General features: G+C 44.1%; 1 protein-coding gene and 1 pseudogene across 2 annotated transcripts; one reads left to right on the top strand and one right to left on the bottom strand.

Moving 5' to 3' along the window:
• Window positions 1-6,420: 6,420 nt before the first annotated feature.
• On the bottom strand, window positions 6,421-16,480 carry LOC113189535 (guanine nucleotide-binding protein G(I)/G(S)/G(O) subunit gamma-10 pseudogene; annotated as a pseudogene).
• On the top strand, window positions 15,773-21,833 carry Socs2 (suppressor of cytokine signaling 2). Of its 2 annotated transcripts, none has more exons than XM_026397594.2 (3): window positions 15,773-15,800; window positions 18,288-18,648; window positions 20,364-21,833. In XM_026397594.2, the coding sequence occupies exons 2-3, from the start codon at window positions 18,510-18,512 to the stop codon at window positions 20,819-20,821; spliced, it is 597 nt and encodes a 198-aa protein (XP_026253379.1). In that variant the 5' UTR covers window positions 15,773-15,800; window positions 18,288-18,509; the 3' UTR covers window positions 20,822-21,833. The 2 variants fall into 2 exon arrangements, with proteins under 2 accessions (XP_026253379.1, XP_026253377.1); XM_026397592.2 differs by lacking the exon at window positions 15,773-15,800 and adding an exon at window positions 16,663-16,851.
• The last annotated feature ends 617 nt before the right edge of the window (window positions 21,834-22,450 follow it).

Here is a 22,450-nt window from a genome sequence, read left to right as displayed (position 1 = left end):
CAAGCAATGTGGTCACATGGAGCCTGTGTAGCCAAAGTTTCATTGTATATTTGAATTAGTATTTCTAAGGCTCTGCTCTTTATTCTTCACTATTTCAGACTTTTATTTTCTCAGGTGGCTTCTCACCTTCTGAGGAGGAAAAATTACACTCGCTGGGTGCTGCCTGCCCCCGTGATAGGGCTTCACCCTGGGGCAGGGAAGTCCATCTCCTCTTCCCACCATGCCCCCATCCATGGCAGATGGGCAACCCCTCCCACAGGGAACTGCAACCTCATGCCAGGACATGCTCCCTACCTGGATCAAGAATGGCAAGCAGCCCCTAAGAAATGGTCTAAGCTGGTGCTGCCAGTCTGGGGAGGGGACCACGGTGCCCTGTCCCTGGCCTCAACACCGTGAAGTGTGCATCTAACCCTGACCCTCTCTGCATTTGTGCCAACGCCCAGGAACAAAGGGGAATAGCAAACACAAGCTCCTCTGCTACAGGAGCTCACTGCCACCTTGAGTGAAACATCAGTGGTCACAGTTGGCGTGTGGAACAGGTGCTGAAAACCATTTCAGGACCACGTGTGTGTGCCAAGGCTTCAAGGCCCCACGCTTGCTCCAAGGTCCAGTCAGACTTCCCTTAAGAAATACTAATTTAAATATATAATGAAACTTCAGCTACACTGGCTCCATGTGACTACATTGCTTGCACACCTGTGAACTTGACCCTGGCTAGAGAATATTTGCATTTCTAACAAGCTCCCAGGTGATTCTGAGCACCACTTGTCTTTCTTTTCTTTTAAAAAGTCTCAAAGCATTGCTCCACTGAAGGACTTTTGAAGGGCAGAAAGGTGTGATACCTTTTTTCACCTATCAAAGGATCACTGACAACACTCTTAGGATGAAAGGCAGGTTAACAAGAGAGAAGTCTAACACATTTATTTAATCCATTTTGGGTGACATGGGAGCCTTCATAAATGAAGACCCAGAGACCCAGGGAGAACTGCCTTTTTTTTATACTCTGGTTCTATAAAGTATGGAAGATCATGCAGAAATGTGTTTGGGCCAAATGGTATGATGTAATGGGAGTAGGCCCCGCGGGCAAATCCAGCAGGGCCCGTCTGTCGGTTTGGTTTCTTCTTGGCCTCTCTGTGTGGCAGTCCTTCCTCCTGGGTAGGAAGCAGGACCTCTCTGGAAGAAGGAACTTAAGATCTACCACCAGACAAAGCAGGTCAAAGAAATCTGTTTACAGCTAGCACCCAAACAGGAAGGTAGGGGAAGATTAGAGTAATATTCCCAGGACTTATGGATGGCTTTGGAAGAGAGGGGCTCTAGTTTCCATGACTGACTTTGAGGACCAGGAATTCTGATATTTTCCAGCTTGCCTTGGGGAAGAAAGGGGAACAGGAAGAAGGAGGATAGGAGAAAGTCAGAGAGAGATTACTAATGAGGCTGCCACGGAGACCTCCCCATGTAATTTATTTCACTCAGCATGCCAAAGCCCCTTCGATTGGGATATTATCTTCTGAGCCCCAATACTCTCCTCTCCTTCTCTGTAAAATGGTCATGATATTTTCTTCCTCATAGTGAGAGGACAAAGGGGATAATGCTTGAGTGTGCTTCGAACAAAGCACATACTCAATAAACGCTAGCAACAATACTAAGAGTAATAGTAAGGATTATTATTGTATTGCTATCTGTACCTTTGTTCAGCTATTGTGTCTGATGCTTCTCTCTGGTGTTCTTTGTCTACTGCCCCTCTGCTCTTGGCCACACCAATTTGGAGAAGGAACCAGAGAAGTGTCAAAAAAAGGGTGATGGCGGGGAGGGATAATTCAGAATCAATTATAACTCAAAATCCATTATTGCCCAAAGTCAAATCAAGAGGAGATGTGGAAGATGCCACCATTGGCCTCAACTAATTTAAAACCAGATCCTCCAAAATTGGCCCTAGAGGGAGAATCTGAATGGGAGGGGGTGCAGGGCGAGACCATTGCACTCCATATTCTCCTGCAAATTGAGCATCCAATCAGTAAAAGACATAGATATCTCCAGCAGGTAGGAAACTGGGGGTGTTACCAGGGAAGGACAGATAAGGTCATGTGGAGAGTCAGTTCCCACTGCCACCCTGTGCTGTACTTCCAGGAGTGATTGGGGTGGCACCTCTCACCTTGACAGACCCAGTTGTGAGGTCCAGGTGTGCAAGGTCACAGCGTGGCTGGCCACAGGGCTGGTCCTTTCTCCAAGGCTTTGGCAAAGTCAGTGAACATGGTCTCTTCCTCCCCAGGGTTCATCTATCCTGTCCCACGTGGAAAGCAGCTGCTGTGCTCTGGGCTAGGGGGACCAAGACCCTGAGAAAAAAAATGGAGCCTGCTGCTGGGTCTCCAGTGTGGAATCTCCTGGCAGTTTAGAAAATACCAGTGCCTGGGTTCCCCGTTCCAGGGTCTCTGATTGATTGAGTTCATTCAGGGCACCTTTTGGCATCAACGTTAAAGACACTCCAGAGATATTGCTATGTGCACCAGAGGTTGAAACCATTCCCAGCCTGCTCTTTTAGTTATGGGTTGTTGCTGAGAACCCTTTGCTGGATGGCTGACATGCAGGGTGAACACCCCCATCTATCAGGGGCCTCTCCATCATTTGGCGGAATGTCTTCCCCTTAATAGATAGTCAAGTGAGTCTTCAGCACACGTAGCATGACCACCAGGGAGAGCCACTGTCGGGTAAGGCAAGGATGGTATGTGAAACCCTTCCTTCATATCAGCCCTGCGGGAGAGAAAGAAATCAGGGAGAGGAGTCAAGCATTGTGTCTAGATTTTATGCTCCAGAAAATGAAATGGTTTCTGAAGCTGTTCTGAGAGGCTGAAACCCCGTCTCTGTGGCCCTAAAGCAGCTAGCTGTGCTTGGAGGTTTTTCAGCACTGCATCCCCAGCACCTAAGCCTAGTATGTGTGCCCATGTTTATGAGCATTTGCCTGATCTGCCCTCTCTTCTCTGCCAGGCACAGCTGCCAGCCCAGGTACAACCTCAGATCAATTCTGCAAACATTTACTGATTATCTCTTCTCTGACAGGCACCAGGCTAGGAACTAGTGTACACGTAATAAACGTGTTGTTTATCGGTATCTTTCTTTAGAATGTTGTCCTCAAGCAAATTGTTTGCCTCCTCATATCTTGTTTTCTTGACTTGCAAAATGTGATCATAACATTAAAACCAAGTTAGTTAATACATCAAAATACTTGAAAGGATGCCTGGCTTATATTAAGCACCTGATAAATGTTAGCCAATACTGTTTGAAGATTTGTGTTCCCCCCAAATTCATAGGTTGAAACCTAACGTCCAACAAAATAATCTTAGGAGCATCTAAGAGATGGTTAGGTCATGAGGGCAGAGTCCTAGTAAGTGGGATTAGTGCCCAAAGAGGCCCAAGGGAGTTTGTCTGCCCTTATTTTCCTGCGAGGACAGAGTCAGAAGCTGCCATCTTTGAAGCAGAGAGCAAGCCCTCACTAGACACAGAATCTGCTGGCACTGATCTTGGACTTCTCAGCCTCCAGAACTGTGAGCCTTAAATTTGTGTTGTTCCTAAATTTCCCAGTGTAAGGAATTTTGCTACAACAACTTAAAGACAAGAAGTCTAAGACATGAAGTTGCTACTGCTGCTACCGCAATAACTAAGATAGACAGAGTCTTTGATCTGCTGACACTTAGAGGGTAGCAGGGAAAATGAGCAATGGTAATAGGATGGTAGGTACAGATTTACCTGGAAGTAGAGGTGCTTTGGGAACATTCTAGAGGGGACCTGGGATGGATTTGGAGTTACTCTGAAGGTTTCTATTTTTTATTTTTTTATTTTTGAAGGTTTCTTAAAGGAAACAATGGCTTAACTGAGATCAAGAAATGACTAGGAGATGTTCAGCTGTGGGAGGGATTTTGGGGAAAAAGAGTATTCTAGGCAGAGGGGACTGCCACAGTACAGTCTGCAGGTGGTGGAGGAATGACTCAGGGGAGAAGCAGAAGGGTGAATAGGGTAGACAAGGATACAGGGGTGAGTCAGGCAGAATTGGTGGACACAATATGGGGTCTATACTTGCTTTGAACATGGAGAAGACACATAGGTCCTTCTGTTTGTTGAGTAGTACTCATGCAGGACAGATGGGCATACCACAGATGACTTATCCTTTACTACTCATTTAATATAAGGTGGGAGTGGAGGGGGGGGACCTCAAACTCTGCCTGTGGCAGGGCGGGGCTTTTGGAAAAGGCCAAGATGGAACCCTCAGATTGACGTGGACAAGCGTCCCCAGGGAACACTTCTCACATGGGCCAACTTGCCTTTCTTCCCAGATTCTTTTGGTGTCACATCATCTCCCAGTCAAGTCAGAAACCTTAGTTTAATCCCCAGTGACACATTCTCCCTCAGCCTCCTGCACATTCAGCCAATGACTGAGTTCCTCTGAATGGCTGCCCCTATCTTATAACCGCCCCACCCCCAACTACACCCTCACACACATACACACTATCCTTCGGCATCTGTCATGAGATAATTTCAACAAGCATGTACATCCAGTTCTTTTTGCCCTGATCAACTTCACTTTCCACTTGGTGACTGCCACGGTGATCTTTTCAACATGTAAGTCCCATCCCATCATGTCTCTCCCTGGGGCAAAGCTCTTGGGTTCCTATGGCATCCTGCTCAACCTGCCTTTCTGCCCACTCTATAGATCAGTTGCAAACTGAAAATGAATGTGTATGAAATGCCTTCAACTCCTTGGGAAAACTGCGAGAGAGCTATCTTTAAAAGATATGTCAATATCCCTTCCTATCTGTAATTTCATTAAAGCCCAACTGTTCTTTCTTGAAAGCCTGAATCAAGATTAGAAGGTATGTCTAGATCTTTCTTCTCCTTTTTCTTTTTCTTTTCTTTTTTTTTTTTGAACCCAGGATTGAACCCAGGGGTGCCTTACCACTAAACAACCCCAGACCTTTTAAATTTTATTTTGAGACATGAGCTCTCTAAATTGCTTAGGGCCTCACTAGGTTGCTGAAGCTGGCTTTGAACTTGTGATTCCTGCCTCAACCCCCTGAAGCTGCTCTGATTACAGTAGCCACCACACCTGGCTCCTTATCTTCTTTATCCTTCCCCAAGGTAGTTCTCTTCCAATTTTGATTTTTTAAATAATCAGGTTTATTAGGGAATAATTTACATAAAATAAATGTATCCCTGTCCAGTATATAGATCAATGAATTTTTGTTGGTTGTCTACAGTCACATAACTGCCACCTTAAGATACAGAACATTTCCATCAACCACATGTGCCCCTTGTCTCCTTTGCAGTCCATGTCCTCACTCCCCTATTCCCCATTTGATCTGTTTTCTAGAATGTCATATAAATGGAATCATCTAGTAGATAGACATTTACACATCTGGTTTCTAATACTTAATATGTTGCTTTTGAGAATAATTCATATCGTTACGTGTATCAGTGGTTTGCTGTCTTTTTATTGCTGTTATACAATGGTTTGGATGTAGTACTATTTCTAAAAGTGTTCCAAATTGAATCAAAGACACATCATCAAAGTAAAACACTTGTGACATGAAGAGTTCTTTTTGGTTGTAAAATTTTTTTTTAACTTTGTATTTAACCATTTGCAATATTCTGTATGTAGGTCATATTTTAAACATTTATTAAAGACATGAAATAATGTATCTTTTCTAAAAGTACAACCACAACTATAACATAAAGAAACTTAAAAAAAAAAAAGACCGAATCTGCCTCATAAACAAGATGGGGCAAACTAATGTACAATGCAACATTAATTTTTGCAAAGAAGTTTGTTCAAAATTATCTCCCATGTTTAGTGTTAAAAATAAAATAATTTTCTCATTTGTAAAAATCAAACATCATTTAATTAGTGAAGCCTATTATTCCCTCCAATTCTATACTTTATTTTATTCATTTAGTAATTATAAATTAATGAAAAAGAATGCATTTTATTGTAGTGTAAAAACTTAGGAATAACAAATTACAAAAATTCATTTTTTTTTTACTAAACAAAGTGTTTTTCTTCCCAAAATGTAAGCATTCAGTAAATAAAACATACATGATATTCCATACATGATATTCCATACATGATAGCAACACCAGTAAATTCACTTATTAAAGTGGTATATTTTGGCATATTTGATGGTAAAAATTTTATTTATAATGCACTTTACAAAAAGAACCAGGCTATTATTACTTAAAACTCTACTCCTTCAGTTGGATCCTTTGACTAGAAAATCGTTTGTTTCTGTAGGATTGTGGCTGTAGGAGCAGGTCACAGGAAAGGTCTGAATTATCAAAGTCATTTGGATAGAGAAAAGTGTTCTCCTGAGACTTGGCGTCATTCATCCCTTTGGGCTTGAAGGCATTCCTCAATGAACTTTTTTCCTACAGTCATCAGAGTAAAGCGCAGGGTCTGGGCTCCCAGAAGGGCTTGCTTCCAGCTGGCACACAGGTCAGCAGAGCATCCTTGTGCCATCCTGCATGCAGTACTGTTGAAGCCCTTCAGCCACCTCAGAGACTTTGATCCTCTGCATAGGGGCCTCCAGTTGAGCTACTCCATGGGGCACTGCAGGGTGCTCCCACTGGCCCTGGAAGATATGGAGGTGGTGGAGCTGGCTTGGAGGGCCTTTTAAAAATTATTTTTAATATTCTTATTATTGAGCTGTAAAGTTCTTTATGTGTTCTAGATACAAGTTTTTATCAGATATAGAATTTTCTAAGGACACAAACTAGATCTAGATCTAGATCTAAATCTATGAACACTTTGCCTAACTCAAGGTAACCAGATTTTCTCCTATGTTTTTTCAAAAGTTTTATAGTTTTGTCTCTAACGTTTAGATCTATAATCCATTTCAAGTTAATTTTTGTATATGGTATGAGGTAAAGATCTGGTATATAGCTGTCCAGTTGCTATAGAATCATTTGTTGAAAAGCTATCCTTTCTCTCTTGAACTACTAGGCACTTTTGTTGAAAATTTGGTTGACTCTATATTGGTGGGTCTATTTCTGGACTCTCTAGTCAGATCTTTTGTTCCATAAATATTGAAATATAAAAAAAATATGAATATATTCACATAAATATTGCATTGTTTTGATTATTGTAGTTTTAGAATAAATACTGAAATTAGATAGCATGCTTTCTCTAATTCTGTTATTGTTTTCAACATGATTTCTAGATTCTTTGCATTTCATATAAATCTTAATATCAATTTGTAAAATTCTACCAAAATAAAGGCTGTTTGAGTTTTATTTAGGGTTGTGTTGAATCTATAAATCAATTTGGGGAGAACTGACACTTTAACAGTATTGACTCTTTCCATTCATGAGCATGATCTATGTCTTCCTTTGTTTAGTTCTTTCTTGATTTTCTCTCAGTATTTTGAAAAATTTTATAATCTACAAGCCTTACACATATTTGATTAAATTTACCACTAAGTCTTTTATGTTTTAAAATCTATTGTAAATTGCATTTTGAACATTTTCAATTTCTAAGTGTTTATTGCAAGTAAATAAAAAACAACTTATTTATTATATTGGCCTACCATCTTTTCCAGCAAGTATTGGAAAAGCCAAAGTAAAAATTAAAATATAGCAAAAATCACTTTTTTGGGGGGAGGGGGAGTGCCAGAGATTGAACTCAGAGGCACTTAACCATATCCCCAGACACTTTTTATATTTTATTTAGAAATACGGTCTCACTGAGTTGCTTAGAGCCTTGCTAATTTGCTGAGGTTGGCTTTGAACTCTTGATCCTCCTGCTTCAGCTTCCCAAGCCACTGGGATTACAGGCATGTGCCACTGTACTTGGTTAAAATTACATATTTTAAATAGTTTATTCCTTAGAATTTTCTGTGTAAATGATTATGCTATCAGCATTTAAGTACTTCTTCCTTTCTAAATTATGTACTTAATTTTTTTTCCTCGCCTTATTGTATTGGCTAGGATCTCTGATACAATAGTGAAAAGAAGTGGAAAATTAGACATTCTTGCTTAGTTACAAATTAAGGCGAAAGCATTCACTATTTTCCCATTAAGAATGGTATTAGCGATTGGGCACAGTGGTGCACACCTGAAATCCCAGTGGCTTAGGAGGCTGAGGCAGGAAGATCAAGAGTTCAAATATAGCCTCAGCAACTCAGCAAGGTCCTAAGCAACTCAGTGAGACCCTGTCTCTAAATTAAAAAAACATATATATAGGCTGAGGATGTTGCTCAGTTGTTAAACACCCGTGGGTTCAATCCCCAGTACCAAAAAAAAAAAAAATGGTGTTAACATTAGGTATTATTTTTGCAGATAAGATTTATCAGATTGAAGACATTTTCTTCTATTTCCTTCTATTTCTAGTTTGTTGAATTTTTTTTTTTCTTTTTCAGCACTGGGGTTTGAAACTAGAGTCTCCCACATGCTAAGCATGGATACTATCACTGACCTACACCTCCAGTCCCTGAATTTTTTTTATGATTCTAGATGTTGAATTTTATAAATGCTTTTGCTTGCATTATTCAGGTAATTTATGCTGTTACTATTTTAGCCTGTTGAGATCATGAGTTTTAATGATTGGCTTTGAATGCTGAATCAATCCTTCCTTTCTGGAATATGCCCAAATAGGTCATAATATATTATCCTGTTCATATATTCTTGGATTCAGTTTGCTACTATTTTGTAACTATGTTTACAAGAGATATTGGTCTATAGTTTTCCTTTATGTATTGTCTGCCTTTTGCATCTAGATAATGCTGGTCTCCTAATAGGACTTGTTAAATGTTCCGACCTCTGTTTTTTACTTTTTAAAGTTTATGTTGAGTGGGCGTTGTTTCTTAAGTGTTAGATAGAATTCAGCCATGAAGCCTTCAGAACCATTTAAATGTAATGTATTTAATGAAGTAGAACTAAACAAATTATCTCTTTCTTCTTAAGTAAGCTTTGTAGTGTATGTTTCACTATTTTGTGTAGTCTTTGTGTGAGATGTTGGCATATAACTATTTTCTGATTTACCAATTGTTACAGTCAGTGATCATCTACTTATTTAATCATTTCATCTCATGCCATTTTTTTCTTTTTGTCCGTTAATAGCTGAAACCAACAGATCACAATACAATTAATGTAGTTAACAGTGAGCATTGAGGGGAGAAGTTGGTGGTTGTGGGAGAGTAGAAGGCATCATATACTTTGAACTAGAACTATTATGTTGAGAAAGACAAATTTGCCTCTTTTAAGTATGGGTTTTAAAAATGGAAGTCAGGGGGTGGTGTTGTGGGGGAGATAACTGGTTTAAGAGAATTTGCAATAAAAAATTCTCCCAGCAAGTATTGGAAAAGCCAAAGGAAAAATTGCAGGGCTTACTATCATGATGTTCAAAGAGTTATTTCTAACTCGATTTTTAAAGTATGTATTTTAAAAGAAATCTTTAGTGTTTATTTTAGAAGTTTTGGCCTACACTGAACTGTAAAAATGTCTTGATTAGTAGTATTTTAAAACAAAACATAAAGGACCTAACTTTCTCCCTCAATTCTTTCTTCTTGGCCTCTGTTTAAATACTGTAAATGATCTTTGAGAATGTTTTAGTCTTATTTATTGGAATAGCACTCAAAATGATGTGAGTGATCTATTTTAAAATCAACTTACCCTCCAAGCATTTTTTTCCACATAGAATGTTACCTTTGTTCATATTAAACCTATACCATTTTCCTAAGAACAATTTCTTTACAAATACAGAACAATCTATTTTAATGTACTTTGTCTTAATTCCTGTTACATGTAAAGTATGAACTTTTTCTGTTATCATCAAAGCTTGTTATAAGACAAAATCAGCTACAAGTTAAAATGTATTGGTGAAGAGAGATTAAACTCATTAAAGGCAAACAGATATTATTATATCACGTTTCTATATGGTGGGGCAAGAGAATAATTTTAACATGCTGGGGTGGCAGAAAAGGACTGTATGTGTGATCAGCTCGATTTCCCTGTGTGGACGGTGTATGGAGGTTCTCCTCCGGTCTGCGGAGGTAGCTGCTGTTTGTAGGGTCTGCCTTGTGTGGCTTTGACTGGTTTGGTTAAAGTTGGTTTCACCCATGATTGCCAATCTACTGATTGGTTCACTGCGTGCTCTTGCTTCTCAGAATTCCATGACTAAGCCAGGAGTGCTGTTGGTTGTTTACTAATAGGTATTTCTTCTCCCTGTTCCGCTTACCACGTCATCACAGCAGGCCTTGACCTTTGTGAACTTCTCTGGAAAGTCAAATATATCTAGAAACTTCCTAGGCTTAGGTCTAATAACACCATCAACTGCTCTTTTGGAGGTCATGGAACAGAGCTTGGAAGCAATTCAAAGGGGAAAGAAAACTTACTGGCTCATCAGTCCAAATTCTTCACTATACTAGCAAGGAAACAAAAATCTAGAGAGGTTAAGGGGCTCTGTCATGGTCCCTCCTCTGTCAAGCCTGCTCAGACTTTCCAAGGTGGTCATGGTAATGCTTCCCAGCTGCCTGTAAAACCACTCTGTGCGTTTCCCGTGATTGTTCACCCTTTGTTAGAATTATCCAATGATGGTGTATTTCTCTCTCATTAGACCCAGACCTCCTTAAGAAGAGGGCTGAGCTATACTTGTCCATAAGACCTGGAACATTGTAAGGACTCACCAAATGATGAATCTCTCACATGACCTTCACTAAGTACTGTTGTTATGGGGTCAGACTCATGGAGTTTAAGGAGAAACTCCAAGAAAGACAAGTTCCTCTTAGTAGTAGATTGGAGTGCGGAGCGTAAGCCAAAGAGTAAGCTGAGAAGCACATCTAAGCATTTGAAGATGAAAAAGTTAAAGTTCAAGCCAAAAAGAAGGTGGTGAACATTTTCCAGTTTGCTTATTTGAGGTCGCATTAGATTCACTCATTCCTAATAATTTTATATGGGGTGCCTACACTGGGGAGATAATGAATACAACAAACATAAACCTTGCTTATATTCTGGTTAAAGACAATCAACCAATATCAAATGAATAGCTAATAATGTCAGGTAGTAGAAAGTATTACAATGATCAGAGGCTGGGGATGTAGCTCAGGGCAAAGCACTCACACAGCATGCAGAAGCCTCTGGATTCAATCCCCAGCACTGCAAAAACTAAAATCAAGTGTTAGAATGAAAAGAAAAGCAGAGGAAAGAAACAGTCACTGACAAGAGCTGCCATTTTATATAAAGTGGGGGAGGAAAAACCTCTCTGAGCAGGACCTGAGTGAAGTTGGGGAGCAACACCAGAAGAATATTGGGGAAAGAGCATTCCAGACAGAGCAAGGACACAGGCCTCCAGGCAGGCTGGGTGTATTAAGAAACAAGAAGACCAGACGGTTAGAGCACTATGGGGGAGGAGAAAGAAGAAAACCATCTTGCTCTGGTGCAAAAGTGTCCTTTCCTATACCAGAGCCTTATAATTGAGAATCCTCTGATTGCACAGCCTAATTCCAATACGTCCCATAGGACTCTGAAGGCAGACTTCATCTTGCAAGAGGATTTTACTGAAGACCATCCACTCACTTAAATGAGGGTTGCCACCTGATTTCAATAGGCCTCTGGGGATCCAGTCAGCTTCAGATTGTCAATTAACCCCCAAATCTATGCCTCTTGAACATTTTTTTTTCTGCAGAAAAAAATTTTAGGCACATAAATATATATAAGCCCAGTTAGGAAAATAGAAGAATAAAATAAGTCAGGTGTGAGAACCCAGCCTACTAAACACAGAGGAATATTCTTCACTTCGGTAGAGAAATACTCTCTTATAGACTTTGGGGTCTATCTTTCATTTGCCCACTTCTGGTAGATACTTGGATCCAGAGAAATATTTTTCAATCATAAGAAAAAGAATGCAAGGGTGACAAATAGCAAGTCATGCTCAGTGTTGGGAGGCCATGGGGAGGACTGGGGAAAAGGGTAGGGCATGTGCCTTCTAAATGGGACAGCTACTACTACTACTGCCCAGAGGGAATGGGACAGGTCTTATGGTTAAGAGAAAGGAAAAATGGGGTCTCTAGATTTTACCAGAATTTTTGAGAAATCTGTGACTTCTATAGCATGGATAACCACTGTACTAGAACATGACTTCCTTCCACTTCCATTAGTGGAAAGACCATGGGCGTACCATCTACCATGTTTTCAGGTTCCAGAAGTCTGGGGGAAAGCCATCTGCCTTGCTTTTCCTTATCCTCATTCCTGACTCAGAGCACTAAAGCTAATGGTATCTGCTCTTCTCACTCTTCTTTTGCCCACTAGTAAATGTCCTCCATTATGGAGAGGGAACACGTAGGAAAATGTAAAAAGGAGCTGGCACTGAGAAGCCGAGGTGAAAAGTAGGAGGTTTGTTAAAGTAGAAGGAAGCTCTTTTTTTCCTCTTTCACTTCAGCATTCCAATACTTGCCCTAAATACTTCCATACCAATCCACTGTACCCGTGAGAAGGCCTTAGGTTACAAGTTATAGAAACCCAAATCAAACCAGGTCAGGAAAAAATAAATTCATTGGCTCCTGTATGAAGTTCAAGGGGAGTACAGCATCAGTCACACTGGATTCAAGTGCACGGGAATCTTTCCCCATCACTCATGCCTCTGCTTTGTTTTCTGTTGCCTTCATTCTCTGACAGGTTCCCACCAAATGGTAAAAAGTTGACTTACATGGCTATTACTGCTTGTCTTTTCAGAGGGATAAAACTACTTCTCTTGCAGCATTTACATAAGATCCTGAAAAAGAAAGTCAGTTGCCCATGCAGGTTTGTGATACTGAATAAAGTCTCATATCTGAGGGCACAAAGCATTCCTATGAGCTAGCCTAGGTCACATGCATGCCAGAAGAATGGGTTTCAGAATCACAGGTAGTCGTCAGGGTTCTATGTGTGTGGTAATGGTAGGGAGATGGCAAATTCTAAGAGGAAGGGGTGGTGGATGCTTAAAAGTATTATCTTCTGTTCACAAGTGCATCAGATATAGTTGTCAGAGATCATGCTGTTGCACCCTCACCTCATGCTGTTCACTCCCTCCAAAACAAAATACCTTCTGTGAAACTCAGCAGGAGTTCAGTATGGAGCCCTTGCCAATTCCAGTATCCATCTGACATGGCAAAACCAAATGTGTCTGGTTCTGGTTTGGCACACCAAGGAGGGTTTCAAGCCTTGGCTAGTCTTTAATGCAGGCAATGGAAAACACTCTTCAGCTTTGTGACAACTGCCCTTCCTTTCCTCCTCATGTAGAGTGGCAGCCTATTTCTGCAACTGTGGACACGCCCCACCCAACAGGAAAGATATGTTCCTGAAAATCTAAGACCAAATGGAATCACTGTGAGGTGAGCAGCTTTGCTTTGTCATGTGGTCCTGCCTTGTCACAGTCTCAAAGTGATCATAGGCTGAAACCTCTCAAATTGTGAGTCAAAATCTATCTTTCCTCTTAACCGGTTGTTTATCTCAGGCATTTTATCACAGTGACAAGAAGCTATACAATGCTTATTGGCTTCCCTGGTCCCCTTCAGATGTGATGCAGCTATTTGGGTTGGAGCAGGAAAGGGATGTGAAATGACCTAGTTTAAACAGACTCACTGTAACTACTCTGTTAGAAAGAGACTTTGGAGGGATAGGGAGGCTTTTCAAGAGACTGTTGCAGTTACCTGAGCAGAGGTTAATGGGTGCCTTGAACTGGTATGCTGTGGACACGTGGCAAGCACTTCAGTTCTGGGTTTATTGTGAAATAAGAGTGGAAGGATTGGCCAGTGGGTGGGATGTGGGATGTGTGAGAAAGAGTAGTCAATGATGACTCTAAGGCTTTTGACCTGAACAACTGAAGAGTGAAACTGATGTTTTCAGAAATGGGAAAAGTGTAGGAAGAATGGCTTGTCTTTGTTTTTATTTATTTATTTACTTTTTTGAGGGAGTCATGAGGTCTCAACTTTGAAATTAGAGATGTAAGAAAATGTCGGAAAAGGACCTCTATGAAATTAGAGATGCCTATTAGACATCTGAAAGGTGATACTGAAGGGCAAACTTGAGGCTCAAGAGAAAGGTCCTTTGAAGGGCTGGGGTTGTGGCTCAGTGGTAGAGCAGTCACCTAGTATGTGTGAGGCACTGGATTTGATCCTCAGCGCCACGTAAAAAATAAATAAATAAAATAAAGGAATTGTGTCCATCTATAACTAAAAAAAAGAGAGGGGTCCTTTGAGATGAGTTCTAAGTCCCACAAACTCCATTCCACTCCACTCCATTAGAGTAACTGAAGATATTGTCTCACATAGGATTTTGGAAAAAGGATGACTATCAAAAATAATGGAAGCAGTCAGGTGTGGTGGCTCACACCTGCAATCCCTGTGGCTCAGGAGGCTGAAGCAAGAGGATTTTGAGTTCAAAGCCAGCCTCAGCAAAAGTGAGGCACTAAGCAACTCAGTGATGAGACCCTGTCTCTAAATAAAATACAAAATACGGCTGGGGATGTGGCTCAGTGATTAGGTGCCCCTGAGTTCAATCCCTGGTACCCCAAACAAACAAAACTGTAAGCATATTAAAGAAAGTCAAATGTAAAAATTCATCCAGACCCTGCCACCCTAAAAACAGCTGCTTTCATTTCTCCACATTCCCTTCGGTTTTGCCCACATGTGTACACAATTGCATAGAGTTGTAATCATACAAAGGTATAATTTCATGTTCTACTTTTTTTCACTTGCATGATCCCATAAACATTTTCCTACGCGGCTCCCATATGTATTTCTAGAGGTCTGGAAAGGCCGATAAAATGCTGGGCATTGCTGAGAAACATTTTAGAAGCAAAAATTTTTAAAAATCCCATTTTGCTACAAAACTTGCTGTTCCCACAGCTGGAAGATTCATTACAAATGACAATTAAATGGAATTAAATGTTTTATCTTTGTAAAAAATTTTGGACTAGCTTTTAACTTAACACTACAAATATGTAAGCACATTCTTCCTTGGGGATCCTGTACCAAGGAAGGAGAAATCATCTAAAATACTTTAGAATTAGGTGAATCCTAGTAGATGCAGTGATTCTGAAAGTTTATTTTGGTACAGAGAGGGAAAATGATTTGTGTAGGATTATTCACCTACTTCGTAGAGGGTTTTAAGTAGGGCTCAATTAACTTCACCTTCTCCACCAAATCTTAAAAACAAAACATGGCTCCATGCATACCACCCCATTGTTTACAAACCCGTTGGTTAGCTAAAAAATGCCCCTCTCCCAGAATTCACGTGCATATCATGTGCATAGAGTTTTCTAAAACGCAGAAAAATTATTGAGAAAAACATTGGTCCCTGACTCCCTATCCAAAGGCTGGGAGCTGGTTCACTCTTCCTCTCAGAGCCGGCAGGGGGGGCACCCGGCAAGGTTTGCAAGCTGCGCCTCCCCCACACCATCTCTGCCTTCCTCGCCCAACTTCCCCATAGCCACCGCTTCAACTAAAAATGGCCATTGACCTTTCAAGCTTTTGAGCAGTGATGCAATAGAATAGTATTTCAAAGAAAAAATGGTTATCGAAAATTTGGATCCGTTTTTTGCCGTGAGTGTTAATGGTTTTTAAGAAGTAGGTCATATTTCGGAGGTGGGGGTGCAGTCAGGGAAATGAGTTCCATTAAGGCCAGGTGGTCTCCAACAGGATGGGAAGTAAGGGTCCCGAGTGGGGAGGTAGTGCCGGGATACTTCCTAAATTCTCGTCCCCGGGCACCCGCCTTTCAAAAAATCACAGCAACCATCAATAGTTGGGCACAGAAGGCCCGTCACCCGGCACTTTCCCTGAGCGCAGGTAAGGGAGCCTCTTCAGCAGCCAGGGCAGGTGAGCCGGGAGGGCCAGGGGGCCTCCGGAAAGAGGCGACGGAGAAGAGCCGAGGAGGAAGGGAGGAGCCCTGTAGGGTTGGTGCGGGAGACTGCGAGCCTAAGAGCCAGTGGGTGGGGACTGAGAGCAGCCCGCGCGCCTTAAGGAGGCGCCTTACTCTGCCTGTTGGCAGCCTTCTAGGACTTGGGGTGTGGGGTTGGGGGGCTGCCTCCAGCTAGATCCCTTCGGTCCCCAGGGGTGGGCTGTAGCCTGCCCCCACCTAATCAATATGTCGTAGAGGGCGAGTGGCCAGTTTCCGAGGAACCCACCCATCCTCTCCAGCTCCCCGCCCCCCCCCGCCGCGTGCCCCCCCCAACAAAGCGCGGCTTGGAGGGTAAAGTCGAGGAGGTGCCAAGGGGGTGGAAAAGAGGAACCCCCTCCCCGCAGAGGGGCGAGAACGACTACTATTCGCTGGATCAGGGTGCCTAGCTGACGCGGGTGGGGGCATGCTCCGGCCGCCAAAACTGGGTTGGCGATGGCCGGGAACTTCTCCCGCTTGCCCCCCAAGGACCCCGAGGTGTGGGGTCACTGGAGGGCGGAGTCTCAGGCATCCGTACCGCCGCTGTCCCCACCGGCGCGCTCTCAGCGATTCTCTCGTGAAGGCTGCGCATTAGCGCCGAGCCTCTTTAAAGCGGTAGCGGGGGCTGTGGTCACGTGAGCCGGATTCCTGGAAAGTTCCTGGAAAGCGGCCTCCGCAGCCGCCGGGCGGGGCTCGAGCGGAGCGCGGAAGGGGGAGGGAGGGGGGGAGGTAGGGAGGCGCGTCGGACTGGGAAGTCGCGCGCACACACTGCTCTGGGGACAGACGTTTAACTCTTGCCAAGTCTCGCCGCTGCCGCGGCTCGTGGGCCTTGAGTTTCTCTTGAAGCATGAGCCTCTTCGCCCGCAGCCACCAGCGCTGCGCGGGCCGCGGACAGTACGCGCCGGGGCCCGGGGCGCACAGCCTCAGGATCCTCGGAGTACGAAGCACGGGCGCTCGCAACAGGTACCGGTGTGGGGAGCTCCGCCCCGCGGAGAGTGGCTGGGGCGGGAGGCCGGGCGCGGCCGCGTGCGCGGGGAGCGACCGGCGGCGTTGGCTTCCGTAGTTTAGGGCGCTCGTAGAGAGTTCGAGCAGCGGCTCCTGCAGCCGATGGCTACTGCCTGCTCTCTCCGGTACCTTCCCGGTGTCGGGGAGTCTCCAGAGTTTTATTTTATTTTGTTTTCCCCTCCCTAAACTGCTATTCAAATGTCTAATCCTCCTAATAACCTGATCGCCCGCTCCTCCCCTCCAGCCTGCCTCCGCCCTTGCTCCTTCCTCCCTCCCTTTCTCCTTCCCCGTTCCTTGGTCGCTGCTGAAGGGAAAGTCGGTAGCTGCACGGGGGCAGAGGGTGTCGAAGCCTGGGGAGTGGGGTCGGGGATCGAGGTGATGATCCCTAGGATTTTTGTCTGCCCTCTGCACAGAGAAGTCCAGCCGCCTCCGCAAAGCTTAGGGTCGGTCTCATCCCCAGGCATCTCGTTCCCAAATTAAACGTCAACAGGGGAAACTCAGGCGGACACCCCTCCTCTCCCGGGCCCCTCCCGGCTCCCCCGCCCCATGTCCGCTGGGGAGGCTGCCTGGTGCGGAGGCGGCGGCGGCAGCCGTGGCCGAGGTAAGGGCTCGGCGTTGGTTGTTAGCAAGTCCCGCCGCGCTCGCTGTTGCGGGCTCTGTGGCTGCCGCGCTCGGAGCTCCTGCCCGGGCTGCGCGCTCCGGCCGATTCCTCGACAGCGCTCGGGGCGGCTACAGCAGCAGCCGCCGCCGTCTCTGTCCCGGAGCGACCGCCACGGGCTGTCCCTCACTCCTGTCCCGAGCACCTACTGGGGAGCTGGTGGAAGGGAGCGAGGCAGCCTCCAGGCGGGGATGTGGCCGCTAGTGCACCTCCACACCCCCGGTTGGCGTCTCGGGCCCGGGGAGCCCCATGGCGCTTTAGGGCGTGGAACCAGCTTTTGCTGGGTGCTTCCTCCCAGGGACCCTCAGACTGCGCGAGGTGTAAGATGGAAATGCCATTTTGGGGAACGATCCTGCTCTTTCCTTTTTAAAAATTTCTACTTGTCCTTGACAAGAGCCTGTCCCCAGTCGTCCCGCAGGTGACTCTTTGCTTTTCTTAGACTGCCAATTTGTGATTTCAGCAAACAGCCCTGGGCGGGAAGACTCCTCGTTCATCCTTATCCCGTCTCCCCACCCCCCTTTTCCTTAGCCAACTCGGTCTTGGATCCTTGCTCTCTCTATCCATCTTTTCTCCAGAGCTGGGCCAGGGCGGTAACTGGATGCTTGGGGTTAAACGGTGCAGGAGCTTAGAGGCGGCGGAGTCCCCGGGATTTTCCACGTCTGTTTCCCCACCCCCACCCCAGCCACTGGGGTCCAGTTCAGACTGACCCAACTCCCGCCCCACTTTCTCTTCACAGGCGATCTGTGGGTGACCGCGTCTGCGGGAGATTTTACCATCCCTCCTCTGGGACTTGGGGAGAAAGAACCAGCAGCTCCCCAACCCCTCCCCCTCCGCCACCATTTCGGACACCCCGCAGGGACGCGTTTTGGAGTTCCCTCTGACTTCCAGGAAGGACGCGAGCCCCTCTGTGACTCCAGCTCAGGCGGCCACCTGTCTTTGCCGTGCTGACCCTTCTTCCATGACCCTGCGGTGCCTCGAGCCCTCCCGGAATGGCGCGGATGGGACGCAGAGCCAGTGGGGGACCTATGGGTCAGCCGAGGAACCAGCCCCAGAGGCAGCACGCCTGGCGAAGGCCCTGCGCGAGCTGGGTCAAACAGGTAGGGAGCGGACTGGCCACTACGAGGGCGGGAGGGGGCGCCTCCCCAAATTTGCTGCTGCGGGCTGCGCGGGCGGGAGGCGCTGCCGGGAAGTGCGGACGAGGTGGGAAGCAAAGAATGGGTTGGAAACATGTTTCTCGCTTCCAGTCCCTGCTCCAGGATTGGGGACCTCGGAGAGGGATGCCCGCCCTCGTGGCTTCGGGTCCTTGGAAATGTGAAAGGAGACTGGTTCTGGAGCGCCTAAAGGCTTGGGGAAGGGCAGAGCGCGAGCAGGGTTTCTTGGAAATAGCCTCTTCGAGCTCTGAAACCTACACTATTTTCCGCAGCAGCTCAGGAGTGGGCGCGCAGGCTCGAACCCAGGCCAGAGAAAGCGCCCGGTGCCTCCCTTTCCTCAGGGTGCTAGGCGAGTGGTTGCTGCGCTCTTGCAGCCCCAGCTGCGGCTGGCTCCCGGGCGGGGCCGCCACTGCAGCCCAGGATTTTGGCGACCAAGTTCGGGACTGACAAGCTGCGGTGAGGGCAGTTGCCCGGGAGCTTGGCCTCCAGGCGCGGCGCACCAGGGAATGGCTTGTTTTAAGGGCAGTCCCGTGCAGCGTGGCTTACTGTCGTTTCTCCAGCATCTACAAGACATTTTTAAAAAATATGTGCAAGTTATTCAGGCTTTTAAAATCTGGATCCTAAAATCTTACGTTTGAGGCACAGTTTAAGTTTTGGATAGCAATAGGCCAGGGGCGGGGGACAGAGGGAAAAATTCCCTCCCTTCGTGTTCCGGTCTTTCCCTACGGGTCATGGGCTTTCCCTTGGCCGGAGAGACCCGCCGATTACAAGTATCCTGGTTTAAAAAATAATAATAATATTTTTTGACGGGGGCGGGGGAAGCACTTTGTTCAAACTTCTTAAATGCAAAATGTCTTTGAGTCATTTTTGAAAACGGGATGGGCCGGGGAGATGGCCGAAGCAGATCAAATGGAGAATGCCGAGGAGACCAACGGTTGTGACTGAATTTGAATCAGGGCAAAGTCCACAAGAGTTTAGAGAAGATTATAAACCTGAAGTATTATCAATTGGGACTTCCCATTTCTCAATGACTGATGAGATAGTTGTAATCAGAGCAGCAAGCAAAAGCTATTGCAGGATAGCTGTACTTTTAAAATAAGTAAATAGGAGTGCTTTTGAGGGCTTTGAACAAGGGGCACAGCCATTTAGGAGGTTCTTTGGGGGAGAGTATAGGGGTGGCACCAACCATTCAAAAAACTTGCTTCTGATTTTAGTCTATTGGAATTACTGGAGTTGGGTTTTCCACTTTTTAAAAATATGGCTTTTATAGCTAATATCTAATTTATTTCTAATCTTTGTTTCATTGAAACAGTAATCAACTCATCATGCTCTGTCAGCCAGTGAGTCATACTGCAAATGTTTTTTTGGCTTATTAGAAGAAAATCTTAACATAGTTTAAAGGAGAACTACAGAAAGTTATTTTGAAAAGAAAGAACACTGGCTCACAGTTTGTGTTCATAAAATAAAACGGACTCACATTTTCATTAAATTCCTACCAAAGGTATTTGTGGTAGCCCCTGGTAAACTTCCACTCACACGTATTTTTTTTTTTTTTTTTTTTAGAGCTAGAAAAATTACTGGCAAGTACGTCCCCTATTCTAAAAATTCTTATAATAACTATTTTACCCTCTTTTCTTTTTCTTTTTGAACAAAAACCCCAGGATGGTACTGGGGAAGTATGACTGTTAATGAAGCCAAAGAGAAATTAAAAGAGGCGCCAGAAGGAACTTTCTTGATTAGAGATAGTTCGCATTCAGACTACCTACTAACAATATCTGTTAAAACGTCAGCTGGACCAACTAATCTGCGAATTGAGTACCAAGATGGGAAATTCAGATTGGATTCTATCATATGTGTCAAGTCCAAGCTTAAGCAATTTGACAGTGTGGTTCATCTGATTGACTACTATGTTCAGATGTGCAAGGATAAGCGGTCGGGCCCAGAAGCCCCCCGGAATGGCACTGTTCACCTCTATCTGACCAAACCGCTCTATACATCTGCACCATCTCTTCAGCATCTCTGTCGACTCACCATTAACAAATGTACCGGTACCGTCTGGGGACTGCCTTTACCAACAAGACTAAAAGATTACTTGGAAGAATATAAATTCCAGGTGTAAGTGTTTCTGTTTTTCTAAACATCATCATATCGAGTATCTCCAAATGCAGCTATGTAAGACGACACCAAAACTTGAGCGACTGGATAACTGCACAGAATTCTAAAAACAGCTGAAGTCAACCTAATTTAAATGCGTAAAGAGGTAGCTAGGTATTTAAAATTCCCCTAGATCTTTTCACCTGAGTGATGCTTCCTTTCCTAAGGCTGACCAAGATCAGTTGATCCTTTTAACTAAGAAATAAAATGCCCCAAGTAAAGGCTGAGGGAGCATTTTATCAGAATGCCTTGTCTTTCTGAAGTTCCTTTGCCTTAGGTCCAAGGTCCAAGTTCCAAGTTCCAAGCTCCAAGCCCCAGTAACAAAGAGGGAGTGGAGTACTGAAGAAGCTAAAGGAACCAAGCTGATGCAGGCTTAACCTTGCGTTTATACGCCTGATGATCAGTATCTTTAAGGACATTTTATATGTTGCATTCTGATGTACGTAGTTTTGTCGAACACATCATGCTTGTGAGTATTTATCCCTCATTTTATGCAATTAACCAAATCAACCAAAAAAAAAAAAAAGTGACCATGAGATCCTGTATTTGTCTTTTTACTACAGGTATGAACTCTCCTGTGAATGAGTACTGTAGTAACCCATTTCAGGGGAGCCTTATTTCAGAAATATTTCAAACTGGTGCAAATGGAAAAGACTTTCTCTTTTCCTTTAAGGCTAAAGACAAGAATGTCATGCTCTACAGGTGCAACTCAATCTCTGTTAATAAAAACCAGTGTAGATATAGACATTTTACCCTTTGAAGTAGCTGTGCCCCAAACTGTTGCCATTGATTTTTTTGGAAATGGCTTTAGAAATTTCCCAGTCCTTGAATTGTCTAACCACGGACATCAGCAGTTGTCTCCCTTCTACTGTGTAGAATACCTTGACTTAATTTTCTTCCATATATAGGGGGATACCTGCCTGTTTTTCAAAGTGTTTATTTACTGCTGTTACTATTTGATTAGAATGTATTAAATAAAGAAAAACCTGACTTTTGCCAGTTGCACTTTTTCCTTTGAGTTGTAGAGAACGTATAACTTTTGTGGTAATTAACAGGGGTTGCCATAAAAACTTTTTATCAAGTGAAATAAGCCAAGTACTCAGCAAGGGGTAGAATGTAACTTCCCCTTCTCTGAAATTAAGGGCTTCATCCGCCTTTGTATTATGGAAAGCATGGTTTCGAATTGCTAAGCAGCCGTACTGATGCCCTTTTTCCAAAACCTGGTTCAAATGCTACCAAAATTGTCTTATGGCCCGGTCTTTTACAAATTGAGTAGACTAACACTAAATAAAAATCAAAACTTTTGTGGCCACTTTGTTTTTGCTACACAGTCTCAAGACTGTTGCAAAGGTATCATCTTTTCTGGAGTGCAGATATTATTCACTTGCCATCTTTTAAATGTTGCCTGCATAGTTACATACTAGGGTGTGGGCATTAGAAAAGTCAACCTGGTATGTCACCTGTGTACCCCGAGTGAACAGAAAATTCAGTTACAAATTATAGTAGAACTTGCTTATTGCATATCTTCCCTTATTTTTATGATGATCTTTAAAATCACAAAACAGTTTTATGCCTGGAAGGAAAACATATTATA

Source organism: Urocitellus parryii, chromosome 5 (genome assembly GCF_045843805.1).
Source record: "Urocitellus parryii isolate mUroPar1 chromosome 5, mUroPar1.hap1, whole genome shotgun sequence".
NCBI lineage: Eukaryota > Metazoa > Chordata > Mammalia > Rodentia > Sciuridae > Urocitellus > Urocitellus parryii.
This window is presented reverse-complemented; position numbering and strand designations above follow the sequence as displayed.